Below are 27514 nucleotides of genomic sequence, written 5' to 3' on the forward strand. Positions count from 1 at the left end.
ATTCAATAGGACTAAATTTGGTCAGGAACTTTTATTTAAAAGGTAGTCGATTATATCTTTCTGATTTCATTAAAAAAAAAAAACCTATAGATTCATAGACATTTCTCAGTTCATATATAAAATGACACTGTATTTATCAACTTGTGAAATTGTTTTATCTATGAATTTGTCCATCTAATCTTCTCAAATGGAATACAGAGTTTTTCACATTTACTTCTAAAGTTTGTCTATAGGTTAACATGTTTGAAAGCTATTTAAAACCAAATATTAGTCCTTTTTTATTCTCCTATTACTTGACACATATCCAACAGAACTGTAAGCCATGATTGACTCACCAATTCAATTTATGTATCTCAACTTCTTTCAGTACCCCCAAAGCAATCAATGAGTAGTCAGCTAGAGAGAAAAGAGAGATCTTTCTTTCCCTAGTTAATGACTGAAATTCTGGATATTTCAGAAAAATTAAGAAACAGAGAGTTTTAAATGATTTATTTGATTTCTTCACATGATCACAGTTATAGTTTTACACTGATAAGGTCTGTTACTACTTACAGACAGAATGCATATTAAAACGAAAGCACTCCTTTCCTCTCCAGAATTACACAGTCAATGAATGGGTATTGGGCCTCAATAGAGCAGAAGCTTCTTTTGAGCAGGATGGTCTTGGAAGTCTTTAAACAGTCTGCATTCAAAATCTAGTCTAACAATTTTTAGTACAGTTTGAAGCTGAATTATGGTTCTTAAGAGGAGATAGGTATTGTATATGACCTCAAAGTGAATGCAGACTTAAGAGTAATACTAATTTACACACTATGTACAAGTTGAGAGAATTATCTATTCCTCCTACTTGGTCCCATTTTCACCACCCCATTTCACTCAAAGTAATCTTATAATTGGTTCCTTTGTTAATGTTGTTAATATATATACAATTACTCATTTTTCAGGCAGGAAGGGTGATGGTATTTTACAACGAAAACAGCATGCTCAACTGTAGAAAACACAGCTTCATATGGAACGGCAAGTCAACATGTAGAGTCATTGTTTAAATATTTGCCAATGTCTTTTTTAGCTCATTTTAATGAGAAACAAGAGGTTTCTGTGGCATGCAGCTGATGATGGGAAAAAAACTCTACACGGGAAGGCTGATTACTTTTTAGCAAGACATGTACATTATATTAGGACGAACTTTATTTTTTACATTGATGTACATTTCATTCATGAACTTAAAAAAATACAAATACAATATTTGATTGTTGTCCCAGAAAAGATTTTTATTTTTGTTACCAGCTGTTTTCTTTAAGGGTCTTGCCATGATGTTATTGATTATATGATCGCACCAATTCATGGGATTTGAAAAATGTTACTAGTGTGTCCTGATTCATCTCAACAGCTATCTCAACCTCGAAGTGAGAACATTTAATTCTCTTTTGTAACTCAACTCATCAATGTCTTGCTATCTTCCTGTTCAAGGCAAAGACAGATGATGTTTCCAGATGGCTATTAATCTGTGATTTATTCTGACATGTGGGATTGCAACACTACAAAAGCAATGATAGCCCAAAGAGCTCTATGTGACTTTTGGGAAACTAGTTTGTTAGTATTCATTACTTTCCAAAGTAAAAACAGGAGGTGTATCTTTGATCTTTTCAATCTATGATAATACCTATGAAAAAGATTCTAGTCTTGAGCTTATAAAAACACAAATAGCACAAAGTTTGTCTACCTTGTTGATCCAAGCCTTGGATAAAATTGGAAACGGGAAGATAAAAAGTTCAGGTGTTTCATTGTGAAAGCTTCGGGGAAGGATAATTGTTTAAACTCATATTGTTTGTAATTCTTCTCTTAAGGCTTATCAAGTGATCATCCCGTGGCCCAGATACCTCCCTGGTAAAAAGCCTAGACTCATACCTTATATGTAAAATTTCAGAACACACATAACAGTTTGGGGATACAAATGACCACAAAAAAACTCAGAATAACAAAGACAGCCCCAGCACCAGGATGCAGAAGTATCTTTTGATTAAAGGGAGTGGACGGTCGTGGAGGATACCATTTATTTTAATTTTGTTTGTTTTTACTGATGCCACTTGAGAAAGAGCATTGCTGTACCCAAAGTTTCATATCTTTTCTGGAACAACCTAGAAATTACAATTAGACTCTACCATTGATACAGTGGGATGAAGAAAAGCCTACATATGTTAATATGTTATCACTTTACTTCAACTAATTTTCAACAGTAAACACCAATATATTTTGCAAATATACAATATGTAGAGTGTAGTCTCACACCATTAACATTGGATGACATGCAATACAGTTCTAATTTCCTTTATCATAACAACATCCCTTCACTTGCAAGAACAGAGAGCCTCAAGGGAATTTAGACAGGTTTAACTTGAAGGTAAATGGGACAATTTTGGAAGAGTTAATGGCAACCGAATAGCCTCTCAACTCAGCCCGAACTAAATCTAAAGGACATGTGTACCATTCTTTTCACAAAAAGATCAGTTTGGAGAAGATATCAAAGAAAGAAGTATTACACACAGAGAAAAACAAAAATGGGCAGATTTAATTTTTTTTCTTTTAAATGCTAATAAGCTTCAGACTGTTCATCTTCCTAGAGGACAAATACAACAAAGTGCTCAGTTTGCAGTTTTGCTGATTTTGTGATAGCAATGGCATGACAAAAGGGATGAGGGATCAACCAAAAAAAAGGGGGAGTCAACAGAGGCTCCCACACTCGATGATGACCCAAGCGACAGGAACCAGGAACTTTTCCAACACAGAAGGTTTTGCTCTTCTCGTTGGCGTTGCCTCAGCACCAGCCCCTGCCACCAGCTCGTTTGTGTTTTCCCCACATCTCAACAGAGGGACTTCTTATCCTCCCCCCCTTTTCTTTTTGTTAAAGGGGTCTTGCATTTTAGCTGGAACAATGGGGGTAGATCTCTTGTTTCTACTGCTTAGGTGTAAAGGACTTGCAGCTGCAGAGGCTCAAAAGGCTGAAACTACAAAGTAGGTGCCATGTTTGACTCAGTATAGAATCTGGATGTGCAGAATCTCGGACGGGTTAGCAGATGGCGTCATCACAACACAGAAGCAACAATAGCACAGCTTGATTTCATGTGATGCTTTTGCAACTAACCAGACTATGAGAGAGAGGCAGGGGAGACTCAGCCTGCTGAGTACTAGGTACTTGTCAGCTAAGAAGTCAGATGGGTCACAATGATGAAACAGGTGTTTTGCTAGCACATGGCTACATGGAATTACAATTATTATTATTATTTTTTAAAAATAAAAACACCACCCTATAATGCTTAATCCTAAAATAAATGTCCTAGAGCAGTTCCTGTAGGAGATGCTCTAGAGGGACATCCGCCCATTGCGATCGGAAACAAAATGAGTAAGTTATGGTGTCAAGGAAATAAGGATGAGTCTGTCATTTTCATGTTGGAGATGAAAATTTTTGCCATGTTTATGTGCACCTCTCACATGACTGAATTTGGGGTTCAATAAATCAAATGCATACAAAAGAAATGTGGATCATGTAAATTCACAGTTATTACAGCCTTTAAAGTGTCTAAGAAATTTTGTAACCAATGCTCTAAGACAACCAGTGCTTAGCTGGTCATCCCATGTTGCTACTGTAGAGTTTACTGCATCTTAACTAATTTGCTTACCTGAAATACCAGAGCAGTTATAATACTGGTTACTTAGGATATTATTGTTAATAAAATAAGGATTTATACAAAGCAATATTGGACTTAAACAGTTAGATGCTATGTTACTTGGCACATTCAGTAATGATTGCTTAGAGATCTTTGCAAGTCCTCAGGGGACTTTCTTTCTCTCTCTCACTCTCTCTCTCTCTCTTTCTCTCTCTCAATTTAAGAAAATACTGAAACATCTGAAATTTGTTTCTAGCATTTAAGTTTTTGGCCTACTGTCTCACATACTACTCAGCTATGGTGCTGTCTATCAAGTAAGTGGAAATTCCTCGTAAATTCTATATTGCTAATTTTGTGGACTGAAAAGTTTGCTTTCCACGCACAATGTTACCTATACAGTGTGTATGTATATATATATATATATATTTATATATATTTATATATATTTATATTATATAAAGTTTACTTACGTACTTTCATCAACCATATCAGGTCTACTTAATTTTTTGCCCATTGTCAATAAAAGAGCAAGAATGCAACAAGGTTCTTTTCTAGGTTGGGTTTTCATATTCCTGTAAAACCAACGAGGGCAAGGGAGCTGGGGGCAGTTTAACATCTACTTGGCAGGTGGCACCATTTCAAGGCCAATGATGGCAAAGACCGGCCCAAAGGTGGAGGTGAATGAAGCCCAGGGCAACAAGGTTAATTGAAAGGAATTTCATTTCCTAAAATGCAAGCCTTGTGAGCTTATGGGATTCAATCATAGTGTCTGATTCCAGGGCCAAGGGGAAAAAAAAAAAACCACAAATCCACCCTGGGTTTGATATGCTGCTGGCTGCCTACCGGGTGCGCCTCTGTGTCAGATATCTGGTGCTAGAGTCAATAGGGGGGGGTCCGAGACCCCCTTGCCCATCCCCCAGGTCTGTCTAGACGATTGTGCTGATGCCGCTGTGTTTGGGCTTCGTGCTGGTGGGAGGAGGAGGGGCAGACTGCTGTCCGTGGTGGTGCGCTGTGTGCCCAGAGTGTGTGGAGTGCCCAGCGTGGGATGCGGGCAGTGGTGGGTGGGCGTGGGGCGTGTGGGCATGGGCCACGTAGGGCGGGTGCGGGGGGTGCCCCCCGTGGGAGACGTGGTGGTACTGGTGTGCGTGCTGGGTGTGCTGAGGTGGGTGGTAATGGTGGTGGTGGTGGTAGGGGGGCGGATTCTGCTGCATGTGGCAGTACTGGGTATGGTGCGTGTGCACCTGGGCCTGTGTCTGTCCCTCGGAGGGGCCCTGGTGGTGCCCGCTGGAAGGATGTTGAGCGTGTGGTGGATGGGAGAGAACTGATGGGTGAGAAGGGGGCTGTGAAGGGCCAGAGAGTGGGTGGGCCTGAGGAGGGGGCTTCCCTCTCTTACTACCGAATAAGGAGCCTAAGAGGGAAGAAGAATTAGGCATAGTCTGGTGTGGGCGAGATGGACACTCTCGGGTTGATGTAGCTCTTCGGCGCATGTGAGGACTGCTAATGATGGACCCCTAAAAAGGAAATTCATAGAAATAAAAATTAAAAGATTTTAAAGTATTTATGCCAGATGAAAAAAAAATTAACAGACTGATCATTAAGCTTCAGTGGAGCTGCCTGGCTACATAGAGTAGGTAAGGTTTGGGTGAGGTCTCTGCCCCTTCTAATATAACTAAGCAGGGATGTCATGGTGGGCAGAAGTGACCCCGCCAGACAGAACTGGTCTCTGGAGGGCTGTTCACTGCAACTTTCCAATTAAAGAGCAGAGAAAATGCTGACTTGGGAAATCTTCCTGCCAACTGGGTGTCAAGAAAACTGTAAAGGGGAAAACTCAAATCTGCCTTGGGCTGACCATTATCACGACTCTGACTGCTGGTGGTTAGTGTGTAAATGGCCTGGCTGGGCTGCCTCCAGCCTGGTCCCTTTCCTTTGCAAATCACTTCTTTTCACTAAGTCTTTTGTGCTTTCCTAATTGGCTCAGTAGCTCCAGTTCAGCCTTCTATGGTCTTACCTCTCCTCAGGTTTTTAAAGGCTATATAGTGGGTGTGATATCAGACAAAGCTAAGCTTGGGGCTAGTTACCTAGGTTTTAAACTTATTCCTACCTAATGCAACCCAAAACAAAACAATTAAAAAAAAGGTAAGAAAGAATCTGCAAGCTGAAGTTGACATGAACAGTAAATATAAATGATTTGAAGATGAATGAAATCTCATGAAATCCACATTGAATTCATCTATCTTACTGGCTTAGCTCCTCCCACAACCTAGCTATGCAATTCCATGGTGTCATGACTGCAGACATTGAGCAGTTTAAACGCCAAAATAAGCGATGGAGATGGTTGAGCATGGAAGTCAAGAAGTCAGCTAAAACATCCAAGGAGCAAGAACAAAGGGGGAGTAGCCTGTGAGCTGGGGCTGTGGTAGGAGAAGAGGAGTGGGGAGGAGGGTGGCAAAGGTGCTCATTAACCATGCTTGTGGGAACAGAGGAAACGGGGTTAGCTGAAACCAAAACACAAAAAAACAAAACAACCCAGGTTTCATCCAAAACAAGCCAGTAAGTGGCGCTTGGTATTTTTAAGCTTTGTACCAGTACAGAGTGAGTAGCCCAGACATGCACTTTATTTTAGGCAGGCAGGTTGTTAGAGGGCTATGTGTGTGTGTATTTACATATATATATATGTATATATAGGAAGAAGAGGAGCAAAAAAAATACATGTATATAAAATAAAGGTTGGAAAACGCACATCGTCACATCCAGCTAGACATCAGGCGCTTCCTACTTACTTCCATATTGCTGTCTAGCGATCCTGCACTGCTGCGACGCCCACGCTTCCCTGCCCAGAACATGCAATACCATAGGTTAGAGACCGGACACAAGACCTGGCTGAGCAATTTCCTCTCTAAGCCTGAGCTGGCGCTGCTACAGGAGCCTCTAAGCGCAACTATGGAGGGTCTGGGCGGGCACCAACAAGCTCAGCTTCGAGGAGGCTCCCAGCTGCAGGCCTCTGGGGCCCACATCTGGGTCCAGGGGGAGGAGGAGGCTCAGTGGAGAAGCAAATAGCCATTCAGGTGCAAAAAGGTATTTAAAAAAAAAAAAAAAACAACACCACACGTAAAAAACAAAAACAAAACAGCCCCAAATTTAAAGACCATCTCCTATACTCCAATTCCAGTCTCTCCAGGATGGGGGGGCACAAGTGTGCAGGAGGAACACTTTCATAGTCAGGAGAATTCATTTCTGCCCAGATTCTTAAAAAAGTAAAGACCATTTCCCCCCAAGATGTCAGGTACATCTGCTTTTTCTCAAGGATTTCTGGGCAACTGAGGAGCTTCCAGGTGCTAGATTAGATAAGGACCAATAAGGAGATGGGGAAGAAAAGTGAGGCTTCTTTGGAAACTAAAGAACAAAAGCAAAAAAAAAAAAAAATTCTGTGAAGCTACTGAACCTCAGTGGATTTCATATATCCTTTTGGGGGGATGGTTAGGAGGAAACTAAACTTAATTTTCTTTTTTTTTTTTTTTTAAATTTTTTTAGACCAGTCAAAATTGCAAATGTCTCTTTTTGTTACGGCTCTGTGGTGTGTATGTGTGATCATGCAACATGGGCAGAGGTCACCTTGTGTGGTCCAAGTTGGCCATATAGGAAGATAGAAAGGTAGCTATTAAAATAGGGATCTGTAGGGGGCTCTCAGGATAAATCCCTCCTTTTGTATAAGATGCTCTGAGCCCTTAGCTTTCCCTTTTCCATCTGATTTCATGATGTCTCTCCTAGATTGGACCAGTTGGTTAGAGCCTAGTACAAGTCTTCAATAACTGGCAGTATCTGAGCTAAACTGGGACACTGACTCTACTTTATCCTTTATGGCTTCCAGAGCTGAACACCAAGAAAGTGGAACTTGAAAGACTAACATGAAGGTCCTACTTCTCATCAAGAGAATGGAGTGGGTGAAAAGTCCCACTCAGTATCTCTTCACTTTTCAGCTATGAGATAGGTTGAAGGTTGGAACTTAGAACTTTTTTTCTTTAGGTAGAAAAAATAATTCATCTTGTCCCTTCCTAGCCTAACTGAGCAAAGAGATGATTCTTTCCCTTCACAATCTAAGTAAAAATGAGAGGGTAGGAAATGTGGGGTAGGAAATATGTGCTGCTTCCCCCATTCCCTACCCCAATCCCTGCCGTGGCCCAAGAAAGTGCCCCCAGTCAAGAAAATAGGCCTAGTAATTAAGCAACTCAGGGGACTGATTCCTCAAAGAAGCATTTCTTTTTCTTTGAAAGAAAGACCAATCTGAGCCACATGAGATCTGGGAGATGAGAAAGGTCATCTTTCTGCCTTCTGGTTAAAGGGCCCTTCCAAGCTTTTCTCTGACTCTGCCTAGATCCCAAAGAGGGAAGCAAAGCACTCCTAATTCTCCTGAAGACCATCTTCACAGCCCACTTTTGCAGGGAGGGAAAGGATGTCTTAGAGAAAACTTCATTTCAGTCCAACATGTAGCTCTTCTCATGGGTTCATGACGAGCAAGATCTGCTAACTATCCACTATACAAACAAACCAAGACCTGAAGTTAGGAGATCATCATGGAAGCTCCTCCAAAGAATCTTCCTTCTCTCTTCCAACATCGATGAAGATTCTGGGACATGGCAGTTTAGGTGTTTTGTTGTCATCTTCTTCAACAGATTGATTAGACTTTCCTTCATTTTCCTGAGCTTTGTGTAGATTCTGTTATCAGTCTGTGGTCAGGTAGGGCAATAGATGTGGCCTTTTTGAGGCAGAACTTTCCAAAGCCAAGTAGTAAAAACATATATGCGCATGCACACATTTATACACACCACTATGTATGTGGAAATTTAGACAGATATGTCTGCACATAAATAAGCACACATACATCCCTCAGTTATATAGTCACCCATAGGTGTTCTCTCTCTCTGTTTCTCTCTCACTTTCTGTCTCTTTCTCTCTCTCTTTTTTTCTGTCTCTTCCATTGTATCTGTCTGTTTGTCTCTGTCTCTCTTATTCTGTCTCTCTCTCCCATCTGTTTGTCTCTGTCTCTGTCTCTCTCTCTCCCCATCTCTATCTCATTTCTATCTCTTTCTGTTTCTGTCTCTCTCCTTCTGTCTGTCTCTGTCTCTTTCTCCCCTCAGTCTGTCTCTGTCTCTGTCTCTCCCCTCAGTCTGTCTCTGCCTCTCTTTCTCTCTCTCTCTCTCCTGTTCCTGTTTGTCTCTATTTCTGCTTCTATCTCTGTCTCTTTCCCCCTTCAGTCTGTCTCTGTCTCTGTCTCTCTCTTTCTGTCTCTGTTTCTTTCCCCTAGAAGTTCATATGTCCTACACAGATGCCCACAACTTGAAGTAAAATATCACTGAACTACATACCAAACCCTCAGTGATGGATACCCTGCCCTCCTATCTGAATGCAGATGTAAAACCAGTGTCTAGTTTTCCTAATCATCCAGAAGACCACATACTTGTTTATGACACCTGGTACATAGTAGGTACTTAATAAATGCTGAACAATGGCTTGGAATCCCATAGATACCACACTACTGGCCAGCAGTTTGGGATCTGATCCCTGACTCCTTTTCTCAGCATTGCTTCAGCAATGACCTCCAGGCCTTCTGCTGCTGACGGTCCCATGTAAGCAATTTTCTGATGTGAGCACATGGGCAGCTTCAGCCTCCCTTAGCCTAGGCACGTGTCTGAAGCCCTGCAGAGCAGTCCACGGACTTATGCATTTTTCTGGTATTTTTCTTATACATTTGGGATGGTTAGCAAAGTATGGTGGGTCTGGAAAGTCCTTCTTAAATCTTAAATCATGCTCGTCATCTACTGAATAAAGAGAGATTGCAGGAAGGCTTCTTGCAGCCAAGCCTCCAATCAGATTCTAGATTTCTTAGCATCCTCAAGGTTGACAACAGAAAATAAAACTTTCTATAATTGGATGGACTTCAGCCGTAGCTGGTAATGTGATACATGAAGGAGACTGAAGGACTTCCCAGTAGGCCAATGGAAAGCTGAAACTGTAGCCAACTCTGCTTCTTAGCTGTGCATGTTTTGTAAGCAGAGATGGGTGAATGCTTCTCCAGGCTGAAGGAAAGTCCTCAGCTTGCTGACCCTGGATTTCTTCAGCATTGCCACACTAACTTGAAATACAGATGCCAATCTGCTTTTGCTGATGGTGATTGAGAAGTCATAGGACTGGCTTTTAATCCTGGCTCTGTTATTTCATAAACCCGAGGAACTCATTCTCTATTTCTTGATCTTATTTTCTCATTGAGAAAACGAGGAGGGTGAATTAGACAACATTTAAGGTCTCTCACAGCTCTAGATTTATGTATTCAGAATCCATTTTGCCTAGACAGGGAAACCTTGAGATAGAAGATATTTGCTTTATTTGCACAAAAGCAACTTTGTATCATTCTTCTCTGATAAAAGCCAGTCTTGGTAGCTTTGGCAATCAGAGTTCTGGGAATGAATAGTCAATCATCTAGCAAAAGAGAACCTTTTAGAGTTTCTTACAGCTGTTCTTACAAATTCAGTATATTTTTTTTCCCTTAAAATGTAACACCCCATGTAAGGTTGTAAGGGAATATAAGACAAGGAGATGATGTGTTCTCTTTTTTTGAGGACCTTACTTTCCTGTCTGCTCATTTTTATAATCTCAGTTTCCTGACCCAGCAGAGGTTCCAAAACTTACTTCGTGGAAAGCTAATTCCAACAGACATATTTCACGGCAGCCTCAATTATCTTCTTGATAAATTGATAGGTCAGTTTTTAAATCCATCTCCACTTGGACACCCTGATATACCTCTAAATCACTCCTCCCCCTAATAAGTCTAAATGGCAATGGATACCTATCCTAGGCCTCACCTTTTGCTTTTCTCTCAAAGTGAACAGAATAAAGAAGTTACTGATATCTTAAGAGGTTCCATGTTTGTATCTCAGGGCTTTTATGGGATTCTAGCTCTGGATTAACAGTCTCTTTTAACTCAGCCTCTCAAAACAGCATAACTGTTATCATCAATAACAACAACAACAAAATAGTGCCCATATTCCTTTCCCCACAAATACTTTGATCCAAGATATAATGAAAAAGTAATGACACCTGCCTTAATCCTTGCTACTGAATAGAATCAAGATGCATACCCTCTGACCTCAAGGAGGAGAAGAAAGGACCAATTGCTCTGGCTTCTGAACTAACATGACTCACTTAGTGACCTGGAATCTCTGGTTACTGGGAGAGATAAAGGAGGGGGATACAGACAAGCTGGAGACACTCCAGACTAAATCACTTTGTATTAGTCAGTTCTGGAAAGGAACCATGGTTAGCTCTTATGGTGGGAGGTACTCTACCAGCCTGGGAAAAGAGCTGGGTCTCAAGGGTCTTGGAGCTGACTGTTAGTTTAATTTGTAGGACAAGACCTACACAAGAGCACAAGCATAACCAGCGACCAGAAGCCTTGGTATTTATGCCAAATAACAGGAGAGGGTGGCAGGAGTCAAGGAGGGAGTTGGTTGCTTTTTCACACTGCACAGCACCATACAGAAGCGACCCATAGCCTTTAGTGGGCAGAGAGCCTCCAATTAAGTTTAGTTGGGTTTAACAAATCCATTGCTTAAACCCTTTATGTGGTAAATGGATTTCAGTTCTGAACTGTGGAAAAAAACCAAAAACCAAAAAAGGAAAAAAAAAGAAAAAAAAAAAAACAGTTTTGGAAATGAGCATGCCAGGAGCAAGGTATGTGCTGCTGATACATGGAATGGTGTCATGAGCTGAAGGAATTGTCTTGCAGATGACACATAACCTTCTGCCTGAGCATGGCTATGTGGCAATGCTGGAGAGACTGGGATGGAAAAATCCTACAGGCAAGAAACAGTGGAATCGGGATTCCTTCCCAGTGGTCTACAGGTGGGTGCTACTCCACTCTGTTACCAGTAGGGTGGAGACTGGATAACTTTTCTCAGCCTAAAATGAGCTTCAAAAATAATCAGTTGATCTCAGTGAAGTTTTCTCTCTAGTCTAGGGCTAATTCACATAAGCAGGTGAGAACTTGTATTCTTGGCCATGAGGCAGATGGGGATACCAAGGAATAGATGGTCTAATCATCGGAAAGATCACAGCAAAGAAATTTGTAATAATCACCTACACATCCCATTTGACAGCTAAGTCTCTAAATAGCAACCCCACTGGAACCTCCTCCCTGCTAACTCTACAGAGAAGCCATCTAGCCACTGAACAGACACAGAACATACAGGCGATTGAGGATCATGGCTATACTAAGGTGCAGCAGTTAAAAACAAGCCAGGCATTAGGATTCACTGGCAGCTAACATGGTTTGGTTCTTGGTCTTTCCCCCTCGCTGCTTCATTTCTACTGCCAAGGCCCTAGCATACTGCTCAAGGTTTGGGCATTGGGTATTTCCCAGGGATCCAGGCGATGGACCGCAGGGACCTAATGTTTGTTGGGTATTAATGGCTGGCAGCAAAACAAAAATAATAAATACAGAAACAAAGCAATGAAGAGAGGCACAAATTGCTCTTTTCTCTGAAGGCTTTTTTTTTTTTCTTCTTTTTAACACCTTTCTATTAGCTACTAATGCTAAGTTTGGTGGCATTTGGATTTCAGTCACCTCAGGAGCAATGACATTTTAGGACATGCATGCTGAGCAATCAGGACTTTTTCCTCCTTTAAGGCTGGAGTTCTCTACAGAGCACAACTCGAGCCAAAGGTAAAGGCAATCAAGGAAACGAAGGAAATTTGTGTTTAGAGAGAGCCTACCATCAAGTGCCTCTGCTAGGGGAGGGAGGAAGGAAGGGAAAGAAGAAGGGGATGTCAGGTTCTAGGCACAATTTAGTAGGGCTTCACTCAATTTCATTCATCAGTGTAAAACACAGGTAAAAACTTCAGCACAAAATACACAGGACATAGCCACTAATGGGGACCTGTCTCTCTCTATTACAAATTCTTAAAGGAAAAAAAACACTTAAAGTTAAATGGGAGGACTAACTAGTTTATTCTTAGACCAATTTCCCCTCTGTGATGACATTTAAATTGGGTTCTGTCTTCTTTCTCTTTTAAAAGTACAAACAGCAAAAACTAGAACTGTTTAGTATGATCAAAGGTATTTGAATTTTCAAGGGGAAAAAAAAAAGTAAAACCAAACAATGTTTTGCTAAGAAAATTTGCACACATGCCCTGCCTGGGGCTCTGCTGTGTTTCTTTCCATGGGCACAATGCATGCACAAACTGTCGGGCTTTTTTTTTTCCGAGTTTTGCATGCATTGCACTAGGAAGGCAGAACTAAGTCCGGCTCTTACCCGCTTCTGAGAGGTCACGGAGTGAGCTGCTGAGTGCACTCCGCTTCAGGCCCTCGCCTGTGGCGTAGCTGTCATCAAGGCAGGCTCGGCTCAGAGTCCCATTGCCAGCCTCTTTCTTCAGGCTGGAGCACTGGGACATGCTGGGCCGGACAACTCCTTTCTGCTTCTCAAGCTCCGCTGAAACACACAGAATAGATGCATGTTCTCATGGTTACCGCGGCAAAGTGAGGGAGCATCAGTGGGAAAGGGGACTCACCCAGGCTGGAATGGAGGGATGCCCTAGTGGGGGGGGGGGGTGGCCATTGGTAAGCAGAATGACTATCAGTCTTTGGGAAAATGCTGAAAATCCCGAGAGTGGGTACTGCCCCCTCCTGAAGGGAAGTCTGGGCTGAAAAGGTCTCTGTCATGCCATGGGCAATTTATCTAAGATTCTCCCTTTGCTTCTCCCTCTCTGACTCCTACTGCCCTAGGGGAAGAATGATAGGTCACCTGAGTTGGTTTAATTTCAGACCTACTATGTTTCTGACATTCTTTGCAAAAATTATAATGGTAATAATAAGTGACCTTTATCGATTTAAACAGTACTTTAAGATTTCAAAGGGCTTTACTCTAACAGTAATCAAGATTACTGACTTGATGCTGCTGAAGACAAACTGGTAGGGGAGACAGATTTTTCCCAGCAGTCAGTTCTTAGTCCCCCTGTAATGGGATGGATCCCAGGTCCTGGATTTCCATCCCCCCTCATCTTGCGGATAAAGTGCCCAAATTCCCACCATTCACACAGCCAGAAAGGTCTGATAGTGTGTGGAGTATGCATTTTTCGAGAACCTGAGCCTAGACTTTATAGTTTAGGCTCAAAGTGTGTATAAGCCTTACTTACACTCTATTCTATGCTTTTCCATTTCCTGAACTTCTGCAATTGATTCCCTCAAGTCATCAGTGAATTTTTTCCTGTCCTGGGGATTGGGTGCATTGAAATTTATCAATACTTTGATGTCTGCTCCTGGAACAGCAGATGTGAGCCGGATGCCATTAGGATAATCTGTAAAGGGAAAGAAAGTGAGTGGAATTCAGGTTTTTGTTTGTTTCTGAGCAATTTTTCCTCCCGAATTTAAAGCATGGTTTTCACCCCATTCAGAACTCAACCCTTTAAAAGACTTGGCCAGTGTGCTCAGCTAGGGAGCCCTAGACTTTAAGGCAGGATTTAAACCATGTCTTTCTGACTTCAACATTTACTTGGGTAAGTAAGTCATTTAAAAGCCTCTCAATTTCAGTTTCTTCAGCTCTAAAGTAAGGAGGCTATTGGACTCAGTAGCCTCCAAGGTCCTGTTCCAGCTCTAAAGTTATAACCTTGTGGTAGGGTTAGGGGACTCGAGAGAATTCCAGAGAGGAAGATGAAATAATCTGATGTCCATCAGACACAAAATTAACATTCCCCATCACCAGCAGTATTAAATTAAACTGTTACAGCATCTCACTTATCAGGATTTTATCCTTGTAATCCTCACATGCATGGATAAAGCCCTGATAAGTCTTTGCTGCTTGGAGCCTTTAAATCTCATCAAGGTTCAGGTCAAATGACACATCTTTAGAGAAGTCTTTCTTGATTCCCTCTGCTTGTTAGCTAGCCCACCTCTCCAAAAACTCACTCTGTATTTGTATGGTGAATACCTGAATTCTCTCTCTCTTTTTTTTTTTTCATTAAAGCAATTTTTTTTTCTAAAAATATTTTTATTTTCTAAAACATATGCACGGATAATTCTTTGACATTAACCCTTACAAAATTTTGTGTTCTAATTTCTTCCCCCTATTCTCCCACCTCTTCCTTTAGATGGCAAGTAGTCCAAAATATGTTAAACATGGTAAAAATATATGTCAAATCCAATATATGTGTACATGTTCATACTATTATCTTGCTGCACAAGACAAATCAAATCAGACTGGAAAAAATGAGAAAGAAAATAAAATGCAAGCAAACAACAAGAAAAAAGTGAAAATGCTATGTTGTGATCCTCACTCAGTTCCCACAGTCCTCTCTCTGGATGGAGATGGCTCTATTCATCACAAAATCACTGGAACTGGTTTGAATCATTTAATTATTGAAGAGAGCCATATCCATCCAAATTGATCATCATATAATCTTGTTGCCATGTACAATGCTCTGGTCCTGCTGATTTCACTCAGCATCAGTTCATGTAAGTCTCTCCAGGCCTTTCTGAAATTATCCTGCTGGTCATTTCTTACAGAATGATAATATTCCATAATATTCATTTGCCATATCTTATTCAGCCATTCTCCAACTCGTGGGCATCCACTCTGTTTCCAGTTTCTCTGCATTCTCTTTTCAATGGACATGTAGAATGTAGATTCCTTGAAAGTGGAGACTGTATCACTTTGATATTTTTGTTACCTATAATAAATGTGTTCTCATTCTACTTTGCAGAAGAGGGGGACTGTGGATGTGGAACTGCAGATACTATCAAACTTAGGGGGATGAATTTGTTTTGCTATACTGCTTTTTAAAAAAGATTCTGTGTTATAAAGGATTTCTTACTAGGTAAGGGAGAAGGAAAGGATATATTCAGAAATAAAGATGATATAAAAACAAAAGCTATCAAGAAAATTAGAATTTTTAAAAAATAAAATCCATAAACATAAAAATGTGTGTTAGTTGATAGTACTGTGCACAATTCTGGGTACTACATTGTTGTTATTATTTTTTTTCTTTAGGCAATTAATGTCAGTGAACTTTGGAAGATGAAGGAAAATGGGATATTTTAAGAGAGATATTGGCAAGCTGTCCTGAATCTCATATGATAGTTTGAGTGAGGAAGGGCTTGTAAACAACATCACATGAGGAAAATTATGGACTTAAGATGTTTAACTTGTAAAACGTAATGGGGTGGTGGTGGGGGGAGAGAACATGACACTAGTTATCACTTAAGTTAAAGATGAAACTGATTTATTTTGTGCTTCTCTAGAGCAGGAATTCTTAATCTTTTTGTATTGTATGGACTTCTTCTCAGAACAGTGAAGAGGAAAGAAAAGAGGGAAGAGAATAAGCATTTATACAGTGCCTACTAGGGGCCAGGTACTGTGCTAAGCTCCTGCTTCCCTCTTTTTTTCAGGTTGCATTTATTTTCACAACAACCTTGAGTGCTACTATTACTCCATTTTACAGAAGATGAAACAAAGGCTATATCTCAATTTTTCTCACATATCTATTTCCCAAAGACAAACTACAAAGAGCTCCAAAAAGCCCTCATCTACAGAGTACAAAAACTTCCCTAGGATTAAGATAAGGTGTACAAGGAATAGGCAGTCATGGAAAGCTCAAGCCTCCAGCGCCCATATTCCTATATGCAAGAGAGAAGATCAAAGTTAGTTTCTAGGTCTAGGATGGCAGTAGCCAGGGCAAGAGTCCTCAAGTCTCCTAAAGCAACTAGAGTCAGGCAGTGCCCAAAAGAGCTGCTCAGGTACTCCAACCACTGGGATTTGACTCATGTATCTCCACTACCTCATCTCTGAATTTTGGTCACAATGGTACAAGTAGGTGAGGATGGGTGACTGAGAGGTGGAGGCAGTGGTAGGGGGAACTGCAGCCTGGGACTCTTGCTGTCTCTTACATAAAAATAGAAGATAACAGTGAGATAGAATTCTTCCTCAGTCAGAAAACCAGAAGTATTTAGGTGGTATAGTGGATAGAACAAGAAGTTGGGAATTTGGAAAACCTGAGTTCAAGTCTGATATCAGGCACTTACTGGCTATGTACTTTGTTGTCATTTTAGCTCTCTTTGCCTCAGTTTCCTTAGACTGTAAAAATGGAATAATATTAGTACCTACTTCTCAGGGTTGCTGAGAATATTCAAATGAAATATCATTTATAAAACCGCTTAATGCTGTTCCTGGCAAATAGTAAGCACAGTGTTCACGTTGCCATGGCTGTTATTATTATTTTCCAGTTCTAGTGGCTAAGTTGAAAAGCTACAAATCTCACATTTTCTTATTCCCTCCTAAGACTAGATTCCTCATAACTGCTGGGCCCTTGGGAATGCCCTAACCTGTAAATACAAGGTGGGTGAAAAAGTTTTCCAAGAAGACAAAGTCGAAATTGGATGAAGTGTGTTTTGTTTTAAAAACATTACTATCATCCTTCGAATGACTCTTCTTCAAGCAACACCATCTGGGATGAGACAATTCTCAGCTCCACCCCAGCAGCAGCCCCAAGGTCAGTGTGTTCCTAACCCAGTACTTTGGAACTTTGACTCAAGCAGATAAAGTAACACTGGGTCAGCAGCAGGAACACCTCAAACACATAGCCCAACTCAGCCCGGGGAGCGGAGGGAAGCAGAGCCAGCCCAACCCAATCCAGCCCACGGTCTCAGGGGAAAAAGAGCCAGCGTACAAGGCAGCCCCTGACCTCAGAAGAGAGGAGAGTATATCCTAGCGCCTCCCAAACAGCCTCTTCTGGATTGTTTGCTTGATTTACTGAGACCTTTAGTTCAGCTTCTAGATTTCAAGGATCTCCATTACTCAAATGTCTTTATAGTTAAGAGCAGAGGTAGGGAAGAGAGGTAGGGAAGAGATATAAGGAAGAAAGGAGAAATAGAAGAGGTAAAAACAGAGAAATTAATAGAAGGAAAGAGTCAGTAAGAAAGAAAGGAGATTGGGATAGAGATGTATCTTTAAGCTGGTGTTATCATCACCTTGCAGCTATTTTACTAGGGTCTTTGATGCAGAATAGCGCATTCCTGCCCTTTCCCAAATTATACTTCTGGGGGTGGACACCAGCAATGGGAAAGGAAGACCTAGAAAATCCTAAAGTTTGGAAAGTGACAGTTTCTCAGAAAGAGCTTCTACAAAATGTGAGAGTTGTGAAGGACCTGGAGGTCACTTAATTTAAGCCATACATGAATTGAAGAAGTCATCCAGTCATCACATGAAAGCGATGGGGAATTCATCACTTCCCAAGGTGAACCACTTCATATATAGGCTCCTTAATGGCATGATGGTTTCACCTTTGACTTTATATCCCTCATGTCTAGCCCAGTACCAACAATAGCAGGAGTTTAATTAAGGCTTGTGGATTGATCGGAGCCACTATTTGTTGGGAAGTTTTTTCTTTATATTTGTCTTAATCTGCCTTCCATGCTTTGTTCCTCACTGTACCCTTTTGGGCTAAGCTCTTCCACAAGAAAGTTACTCAGAAATTTTGGGACAGCAGTAATGTCCCATCCCTAAAATGTTCTTAGGAAGTTCAACTCTTCATGAAGAGAGAAAAGAATGGGGAGGAAGAGATAGACTTACACTGATTCTCGAAAAGTAGGACCTGCATGCCATAAAGAGAGAAGGACTGGCGGAAACTATATGTCACAGAGTTTTTCTTCTTCTGAAAGATCTTGGTGACCTGAGGAGAGCAAATGTAATGTAGCATTAGTGATGCTGTAACAGGGAAAAGAGTCTGGGTTAGTCCATTCATTCCATCTCCTCTTCCAGTTAGGAGAAAGGTGCTATCTCTGTTTATCTCTCTCTGTCTCTCACATGTACCTTTTCTTTGTCTCTGATTCTCCTTTATCCTCTTTCTCTCTCCTCCCCCCCCCTCCACTTTTCTACCAAATGAATGTTTCCCATCATAATCTTTCTCCTCTCTCCTCTTCCTCTCTTCTTTTCCCTATCTCCTTCTCTTTCCTTGTCCCTCCCCCTCTTTCTCCTCATCCTCCCTCTATTTCTCTCAGCTTATTCATTCTCTCCCAAATGAACGTTTCCCATAGTAGACTCTTTTCCCTCTCCCCCCTCTCTCCCTCTTTTTTCTTCTCCTTCCCTTCCTTTCTCTCTCTCCCCTCATGCTGTTTATCTTTCTGCTTACTCCTCTCCCAAATGGACATGCTTCCCATAGTAGAATCTTTACTCTCTCCTTCCACCTGGATGCCCTTTAAATCCCATTATCCCACACTGAGAAAAGTCTTTGCTGACACTGGAGAGGATTCTGAGCACCTGCTCAAGAAACTGATCTCATTTGCACAAATACCCCCTTTTTGTACTACAATTCACTGGATGACTTTTGTTCACTCTGAAGCCTTTGTGGACCTGAGATAGAGTCTCCTGAGAGTCTCCTGTTATGAATCCATTTCAGGATTCATAACCATCTTGTAGTCCAGAGTGGATGGATGCAAGAAGCACTTTTATATTAACATGCTTGATAAAGCCCATTTGGAAAGTAATGCAATGAAGTATACTCCCGTGGATTTAGTACCAAAGGGGAGGGGTGGAAATTAGTAAGTGAGACACAGGAATAATGCAAAGAAGTAAGATTTCACTGCCTTCTTTTCCATAAACAAAACCTAGATATAAGAAAACTGCTGTTCTGAGCTCATGACCCCTGAAGCTTGAATCCACACAAAAAAAATAGGAAAACGCCATTCTATAATTGGCCCCAAGCCAATGCCATACAAGATAATGTCTGCTCGTCAGTTATTCTCTTCTGAGTTGGGTTTCAGCCTGGGGAAGGGAATATTCCTTTCTAGAAGCTAAGAGTTGGTGCCCAAAGCAGATGATACCCATAGCTACAGAAGGGAGCAGTTGATAGGAAGGCTATTACATTTTCACAAAAAGAGGAGCTTGGAATCAGGAGAAATGTCTTCTGTAGCAAAGAGAGGCACTGCCATGGGCTGGAAATGCCAAAGACTAAAATATAGTTTTCTTTCCACTCAAATATGTACAAATACACTCTTCCCCAGCCCCATATTCCTTGTTAATCTGTGAAATGAAAGAGCTGGACCAAATCAGGGTGTTGACTGTTTTAGCCATCTGATGAAGTTTATGAACACACCTCTAAGAATAAGTTCTTAAGTATGTTAAAATAAAATATAGAGCACTACAAATGAATCCAATTATATTGAAATGCAGTCTGTAGACAGGAAGGCTTGAACTCCTTGTGTTGTAGTTATAGGTCTAATTGCTATAGTAATCTGGAGTAACAATGAGCATAAATTTCATTTCAAGATAACTATAATGTGAGATGTGAAAATATCTGTGATTTCTATTTGTGACAGAGTCACAGATACTGCTAATAACACTATGGTTTGTTACCTATATTCACAAATAATTGAAGAAAATGATAAATTTGGATTGGGAGTTAGTAAAAATAAGGATGTAAGTTTTTTCCTACCCAAGTTTACAGACTTCCCTGAATTCTCTATCTGTGGATCCTCAAAGAGTCTAAGGATCCCAGGTTAAGTGTGCTGACTGGGAAGGTGTTGTCAGGAGCCCTGAGTCCTATGACAGAAAAGCTTCAGGAAAGCTCCAGAAGAAGTCTGTAGTGTATATGAAGATACACCATGGTTAAATTACATACCACAAGAAGGTCATTAAATAAGAAGATTTCTCGCTGGTGTAATCCAAGCTTCTGGGGTTTATTCGGATCTGGCACTTCAAAGAGCCGACAATAGCAAACAAGCCTCCGATGGGGAAGGGATAGTACCTGTGGGAAAAGAAAAGGGATTTACATCAGTCATAAACTAGCAACTCCCTTATGCTCAGGCCAAAGTAATCTGCCTCTGCAGCAGAACTGGCATGATGCTAATCTCACCTTTGCTTCTCTTGACCAACTTAACCTGACATCAGAGATCTTCTGCCCTCTCTTCCAGGACTCCTGACTCTAGATGGGACTCAGGTTCTACCTTATACCATGCTAGATAAGGAGTCATGAGCCTGCCTCTTCCCAAGCAGAAATCATTATTGGGCTAACCAATGATTCTCTGCTCCTGTATTTCAAATCCTTTACTTTAGTCTCTTTATCCCTCAACATTTGAACCACTCAAAATTCTCCTCATAAACATCTTTGTCTTAGGCAGACCCCATTTCTCCTGCACACTGCTGCCAGATAAATTTTCCTAGAAGACCAACCTGATAAACTCACTCTCCTAATCAAATGGCCTTCCACTGCTTATCACATAAAATTCTTATTTCCTAGACTGTAACACAAGACCTGCTAGGCTCTGTTTCTCACTTTCTCTTTCAGCCTCACTTGTCTTCCTCCTTCCGCCAGGCTCATCTAGCTTCCTCTTCTTTGAACATAGCTTGCACATTTCCACTTGGCTACCTAAAAGACCTCAGGTCCTCACCTGGAGTGACAACCCTTGATCTGGTCCAGCTCTTTCATTTCACAGATTAGCAAGGAATCTGGAGGTTGGGAAGAGCGTTTGTATATGTCTGTGACTAGTCCAACATTAACTTTCAAGGTTAAGTTCAGATCTTACCTACTTACATGGAGTCAGCCCACAGTCAATTCTGACTCCTTTGAATTTTTTTTTTTAAATACTGTCTACTGACATTAACTTGATACATCATGTATTTCCATGTGTATTTCTATTAATTTTTAATGTGTTTTTGTTTTCCCAATTAGATTGTACGCTTCTTTGGAAAAGAATTCATGTTTAAGGTGATTTTCCTCTGCCCCAAAGTGAGAAGCAAAGGTGCAGTAAGCTGGCTTCCAATAAACAGTTACTGGGTGATTGATGCTCAGTATCTTTTTATAGCCCTTGGATCAGTCTGAAAATGCTCCTCTTGATGAGATTCAAGGGAAAGAGGAGGCAAGACTGGTCAGGGTGGGGTCTGTATCTTTCCACAAACTTAGGGAAATGCCCTCACTGCCTTTCAAGGCATTTCATTCAACCTGCTCCAGAAGACTTACCTCAAGATTAGCTTAAAGAAATATGCAAATAAAGGAGAATGGACTTGCTGGGGGAAAAACAGCATTCCTCTTCTTTTCCTAGGATTCATTTTCATGCCATGTTAGAGGTGATTTTGTGTACTGGACAGAATTAGATAATGAAATCCCTGGTCCCATAGTGGCTTAAATCTCTTTATGCCAGGCTCCTGCTCCCATTCCTAATCTTTCTGAGAAGAATGGTGAACATCTAGGCAGTACCAACTCACTTCTGAGCTGCTATCTCTTAGCATGTTAAGAGCAAAAAGGATAATGGATTTCTAGCCCTAACACTTAGATATGAATTCCATCTCTAATTTTTGTACCTCTGTCATAGCCTTTGTGTGTCTGGAAAAGGGGAAGGCTAGCCCAGCTATTTTTCTAGGTCTAAATCTTATGATTTTAGGGGCAGTGAAATGACTCAATGGATGAAGTGCTGGGCCTGAAGTCGGGAAGCCTGAGTTCAAACATGACCTCAGACACTTACTAGCTTTGTCATCCTGGGCAAGTCACTTTACCTCTTGTTTGCTTCAGTTTCCTTATCTGCAAAATGGGGATAATGACAGCACCAACTTCTAAGGGTTGTTGTGAGGATCAAATGAGATAATTGTAAAAGTACTTAGTATAGTACTGTGATTAATAATTCTGAAATTCCATGATCCAATACTACCTATCATTTAATTTCTTTTTATGCCTCCTGATTCTGAACTTATTCTTTATCTTCATCAGAACCTCTAGTTATTTCCATTTTTCCCAATCTCAGCTTTATAGTTAATCAATATAATATTACACAGCCTCTACTTTCTTACTCTCTCATCCTATTGACACACATACTTTGTCCAACCCCAGTCTAGAGTGTTCCCCATCATCAATTCCTCCTCCACTGCTCATATGCAATTAAACCATGGTTCCACTATAAATCTGTTTTATCTAATCTTAACTGGGCCCTTACCATCTCAAGGTAATTCTCAATTCTACTCTCCACAGCAGCTGTTCCAAACTCTTTCATTTCTTCTCACATAGCACTCCTCCCTCCTTCCCACTACCAAACAGAATCTTAACTTTGTACTTAACTGAGAAAACCAAGCCTAGTCATCATAAGCTCCCCCTTCTCCCTTTTTCTATACCTCAAAATACTTTGTCATTATCCCTTATTTTCTCTTCTTTCATTGTAGTATTTGATGAAGTACTGGCTGGCCCTCCTCCTCACCAAAGTCAACTTTACATATGTCCCCTTGATTTGGCAGACATTCCCCCACAACTGTCCCCCCAATTCTAAACTTTAATCTCTCCCTTTCTGCTGCCTACAAACATACATTCAAGTTTTCTTGTTTTCTTAAAAATCCTTACTTAATTGGCTTTTCTACTTTCAAGCTGGCCTCATTATTTATACTTTTATCGGCTCTTATACCTTAACCTTATTACTCAACTGAAATAACTCTTTGCAAAGTTAATCATGATCTCTTAACTGCCAAATCTGATGACCCTTTCTTATCCTTCTTCATCTCTTTGCAGTATCTGAAACTGGGAATTACACTTTCCCCTCTAGGTTTTCATGTTATCCCTGATACCCACAGCTACTCGTGCTTCTCCCACTCTATCTACCTCTCCTTTTAGCTTGGATGTATTTTGCATAAGTTGCCAATCAGTTAAACAAGTTCTTGAGGGCAGAGACTGTTTCATTTTTGTTTTTGTATCACCAAGACCTAGAACAATTCCTGTTACATAATAAATGCATTACAAATACTTGCTGATTGATCCTACTCAAGAAAGGATTGACACATGCAATGATTTAGCAAATGCTGGGAGGGAATTTCTTCAGGGTGCTAAAGTCTGAGGTTAAAATGAATGGGAAACAAGTCGGAGAAGCAGAGAATCAGATCGAGAGAATAGTGCTACAATAGGAAACAAGATTCAGTAGCATTGTTTTGTGGTTTCATCTCATACATTTCAGACTGGCAAAGTTGACAAAATATGGCAACAGTCAAAGCTGGAGGAGCTAAGGAAAGAAAGGCACATAGTTAACACTACTGGTGATACTGTGAATTGGTACAAATACTTTGGAAAGCCATTTAGAATTATGCTTTTTAAAAAGTGTATAAAATGTGATATACATATATAAACATTATAGCCTCTTAAAGATTGTGAAGTGCTTTGCACATATCTCATTTGAGGCAGCTAGATGGCGCAGTAGTGCTAAGCATGGAGTCTGGAAGCCCTGAGTTCAGATATAACCTTGGACATCACTGTCTGCCTCAGTTTCCTCAACTGTAAAATGGGAATAATAATAGCACCTTCACAGGCTCAAGTGAGATATTTGTAAAATGCTTAGCCCAGTGCCTGACACGTAGCAAGTGCCTGATAAATATTTATTCCCTTTTTTCCTTCCTGCTTTCCACATGCCCCAGTGTTCACAACAACCTTGTGTAGCAACTGGAGACAAAAGAAATCAAGAGCCCAGGATCATGCACTAGTAAGTGTCTGAGGCTGGATTTGAACCTGGCATTTCCAGCCTTTAAGTGCATCTTGGATGTACTATGCTACCTTTCTTTTACAGACTATACTGGAAGCCTGCTGTCTGTGTAACTCATCCCATGTTCCCCATGCTACTGTCTTTTATTCTGGCTGGTTGCATTCTTTCCTCCTGTCCCACTCTGTAATGTTACTAAGGTCACCCTGCATTGGGTCCAGTGCAAATCTTCATTACTCAGCCATGCTGCAAAAGTTGTGGCAATGGACAAAGATGATTGATTTTAAAATTACTTTATATGAAGAAGAGCTGAAAGAATTGGGAATGCTTAATTTGGAGAACTATCAAAGTTACCTTCTTCAAACACTCAAAAGAATATGATGTGGAAGAAAGATAGAGTAGATTTGGTTTGTGGTGTGTAAGAGGGAAAAACAAGGGTAGACATGTGGAGGCTAAATCAACTAGACTTCAGCTCAGTATATGAAAGAACCTAACTATGAGCAATGTCCAGGAACAAAATGAGCAATCTTTCAGTTAGTGTTGTTGGAGGGACTGAAGCAGAGGCTGGATACCTGTCTTGCAGGGATATTGCAGAAGAGCTGCAGTACAGATAAGAGATTCTGAGTTGGAGTGAATAGCTTCTAGGTGCCTTCAAATACAAACATGCTTCAATTTGATAGAGATCTATAGGATCAATTCTTGCAAATTTCATTCCCTAAAAGTTGTTAGTATGATGTTTCTTTTTTTTTTTTTTAAAGCTTTTTATTTTCAAAACATATGCACGGATAATTTGACAACATTGGCCCTTGCACAGCCTTGTGTTTCAGATTTTTTCTTCCTTCCCCCTACTCCCTCCTCTAGATAGCAAGCAATTCAATATATGTTAAACATGTTAAAATATATGTTAAATCTAATATGTATAAATGATGTTTGATTTTTCACACATCATATTAATATCAGTGACCACAGGACAGATTCTGATTTTTAAGTGGCACTTTACAATTTACAAATTTCAAAACTTTTCAAAATATTCCATTTTCATAAAATCCTGAGGAAGGTACAGCAAAGAAATCAATGTGACATTTGACTACATTAACAGAATTATGTAGAATGAAGGGAGTTTTATTATACTCTATTGTAGTTGAATATCTGGATATCCTAGTCCCCAGAGTATTGGGATCATATTCAATAAGGCCCCTTCATTTAGGAAAATTATTGATAAGCCAGAGTATATTCAGAGCAGGGGGATGAGGATGGTGAGGAGACTAAAAACTATATTTTGTGAGTACTGGAAGACCTGGAGATATTTAGTGTAGAAAAAAAAGTATTTAAGGGAGGTATAGTAGCTGTTTTGGAAGATCTGAAGGGCTGCTATGTAGAAGAGTAATTTGTGTTATTCTACTCAGGGCCAGAATTCAGAATTAGTACTAGGAGTCAAAAAGGACAAAGAGGTTGATTTTGATTCATATTGACTCACTAAGTTAAGACAACTTTCTAAGAATTAAGGAATCTAAGGCTCTTCAAGGTTTGGCAATATTACAAAAACAAGGCTAGCACTCACATCTCCTCACTCCTAATCAAATGTCCTTTTTAACTTTCTACCTCTAGTAATGGGGAAATATTGTAGACAATCATCCCATGTGGAAATGTGTAGTCACCCATTTGGGCTGTCATTCCATATAATCAAGAGCACGTATGCATGTCCAAGATAGAAGGATAGAGTTTGCAATATGGGACAAACCAGTGAGTGAAAGACCCCGAAGTACCTGCATGCACAATATGCTAAGTAAGTTCTGACCTAACCAACCTAAGCCTAGCAAATAAAAGCCATTATCCCCTTTGAGTGTAACTGGACATTTAGATTAGGGTAGGAAATAATAGTAGATGATATTATAGGTTGCATTTTGGTTCACAAAATACTACGTCCAATGATCTATTTTCCATTGTCAAGGATTAACAACCCTTCATTCCCAAACTAGAGTAAGCTCAAGAATAAGAACTGGGAGGTAGGAAATTCTAAATAATGATAAACCTATTTTATCCACTAGGAAAGCAAGGCATAGTAAAATGATCAAGCAGAAAAGTCAGAGAATTTTTACAAGAAAAAAAGATCAACTTAACTATGACCTCTAAAGCCAAACAATTTCTACCCATGGTTTCCAGGGATATTTACTTCTCAAGACTTCAGTCTTTAGCCTGGACAGACACAATTAAGCACTATATACAGTGATGCTTATGTGGATTGCAGTCTTAGCTGACCAGGATGGATTTCTCTTAATGCACAGTCCAGTGCACTGAAATTGGATAAAAAGGAGCTTCTCAAGTTTCAATAAGTCTCTGTTGGGCAGATGTAATTTTGTAAAGAGTTTACAGAAGTCTTAAGATAGGAAAACTAAGAAAATTCATTTCTTGTAAAAAAAAAAATTAACTTAAGTTGCCAACATTTGGGAAAAGCCCCTAATTCCAGAAGAAATTTCTACAGTCAAATAAGCAAATAGACAAATGACACAATTGTTCTATATAGCGTGGGGATATAATCATGAATCAATAAGAGAGATACCTACACAGCCAAGTCCATGGTGCAGAGATCCAATCTAGAGAAGAAAATACAGATGTGTTAAACTCTCAAAAGATACATCACAGCAATTACTCACTTCTATTTCAAACTAGTCTTGTTAAAATAATTAAAGATTCCACTTTATCAAATGAGTGACTTAAAAATACAATGTTATTTTTTCTGGAATAGCATAAGGAATATGTCTTACAAACCCAATTCAATGTATAAATGAATTCTTACCACACATTTTTACATCAGTCTCAATATTAATTATAGGTTCTAAATGCCACATGTGTATGCGCCACTTTATTAAAGAAAACAGTGGCACACGGGGGAAAGAACACTGACTCTGAAGCCAAAGGATACTGTGTTCAAATTCCACTTCTGAGGCTTACGACCTGTGTGATTCTGGATACAATACTCAGCCTGCTTTGGGCTCAGTTTTATCATCTGTAAAATGGAAGAGTTGCACTAGATACTCTCTGAGATACAACCTTATGGACTGAAGTCCTTTTGCCTAGAATCTTAGTTAAGTCCTAAGTTCCTTAATTTCTCTGAAATCATCTCATTTATGAAATAAATGAAGGGCTTGGATGTGGAGCAGAGGAATTAAGGGGGAAGCGTGGTGAATCTGGAGTCTTTGACTCTCAGATCTGCCATCTGTGTGACCTTAGACAAAGCCCTTCATCTCTCTAGACCTTGGTCTTCTTATCTTTAGAATGAGGGGTAAAATCTGATGACTCCCTTTCAGCTCTAATAATCTTTGATTTTTAAAATTCAACATTTCTGTGATTCTCAGAAAGGGCTAGG

General features: G+C 40.2%; 1 protein-coding gene across 7 annotated transcripts in view; it reads right to left on the minus strand.

The window, feature by feature from the left end:
• Positions 1-4209: 4209 nt before the first annotated feature.
• IQSEC1 (IQ motif and Sec7 domain ArfGEF 1) overlaps positions 4210-27514 on the minus strand; it is a 751998-nt gene continuing 728693 nt past the window's right edge. For 6 of the 7 annotated variants that reach the window (XM_051983715.1, XM_051983682.1, XM_051983690.1 and 3 more), the window contains exons 8-14: positions 26712-26741; positions 20325-20450; positions 18278-18377; positions 13851-14012; positions 12971-13147; positions 6446-6495; positions 4210-5176 (exon numbers count right to left, since the gene is read on the minus strand). In XM_051983715.1, the coding sequence (XP_051839675.1) occupies positions 4592-5176; positions 6446-6495; positions 12971-13147; positions 13851-14012; positions 18278-18377; positions 20325-20450; positions 26712-26741 (1230 nt within the window). In that variant the 3' untranslated portion in view covers positions 4210-4591. The remainder of the gene's footprint in view (positions 5177-6445; positions 6496-12970; positions 13148-13850; positions 14013-18277; positions 18378-20324; positions 20451-26711; positions 26742-27514) is intronic. The other variant, XM_051983722.1, reaches the window with a different exon arrangement.

This window comes from Antechinus flavipes, chromosome 1 (genome assembly GCF_016432865.1).
Source record: "Antechinus flavipes isolate AdamAnt ecotype Samford, QLD, Australia chromosome 1, AdamAnt_v2, whole genome shotgun sequence".
NCBI lineage: Eukaryota > Metazoa > Chordata > Mammalia > Dasyuromorphia > Dasyuridae > Antechinus > Antechinus flavipes.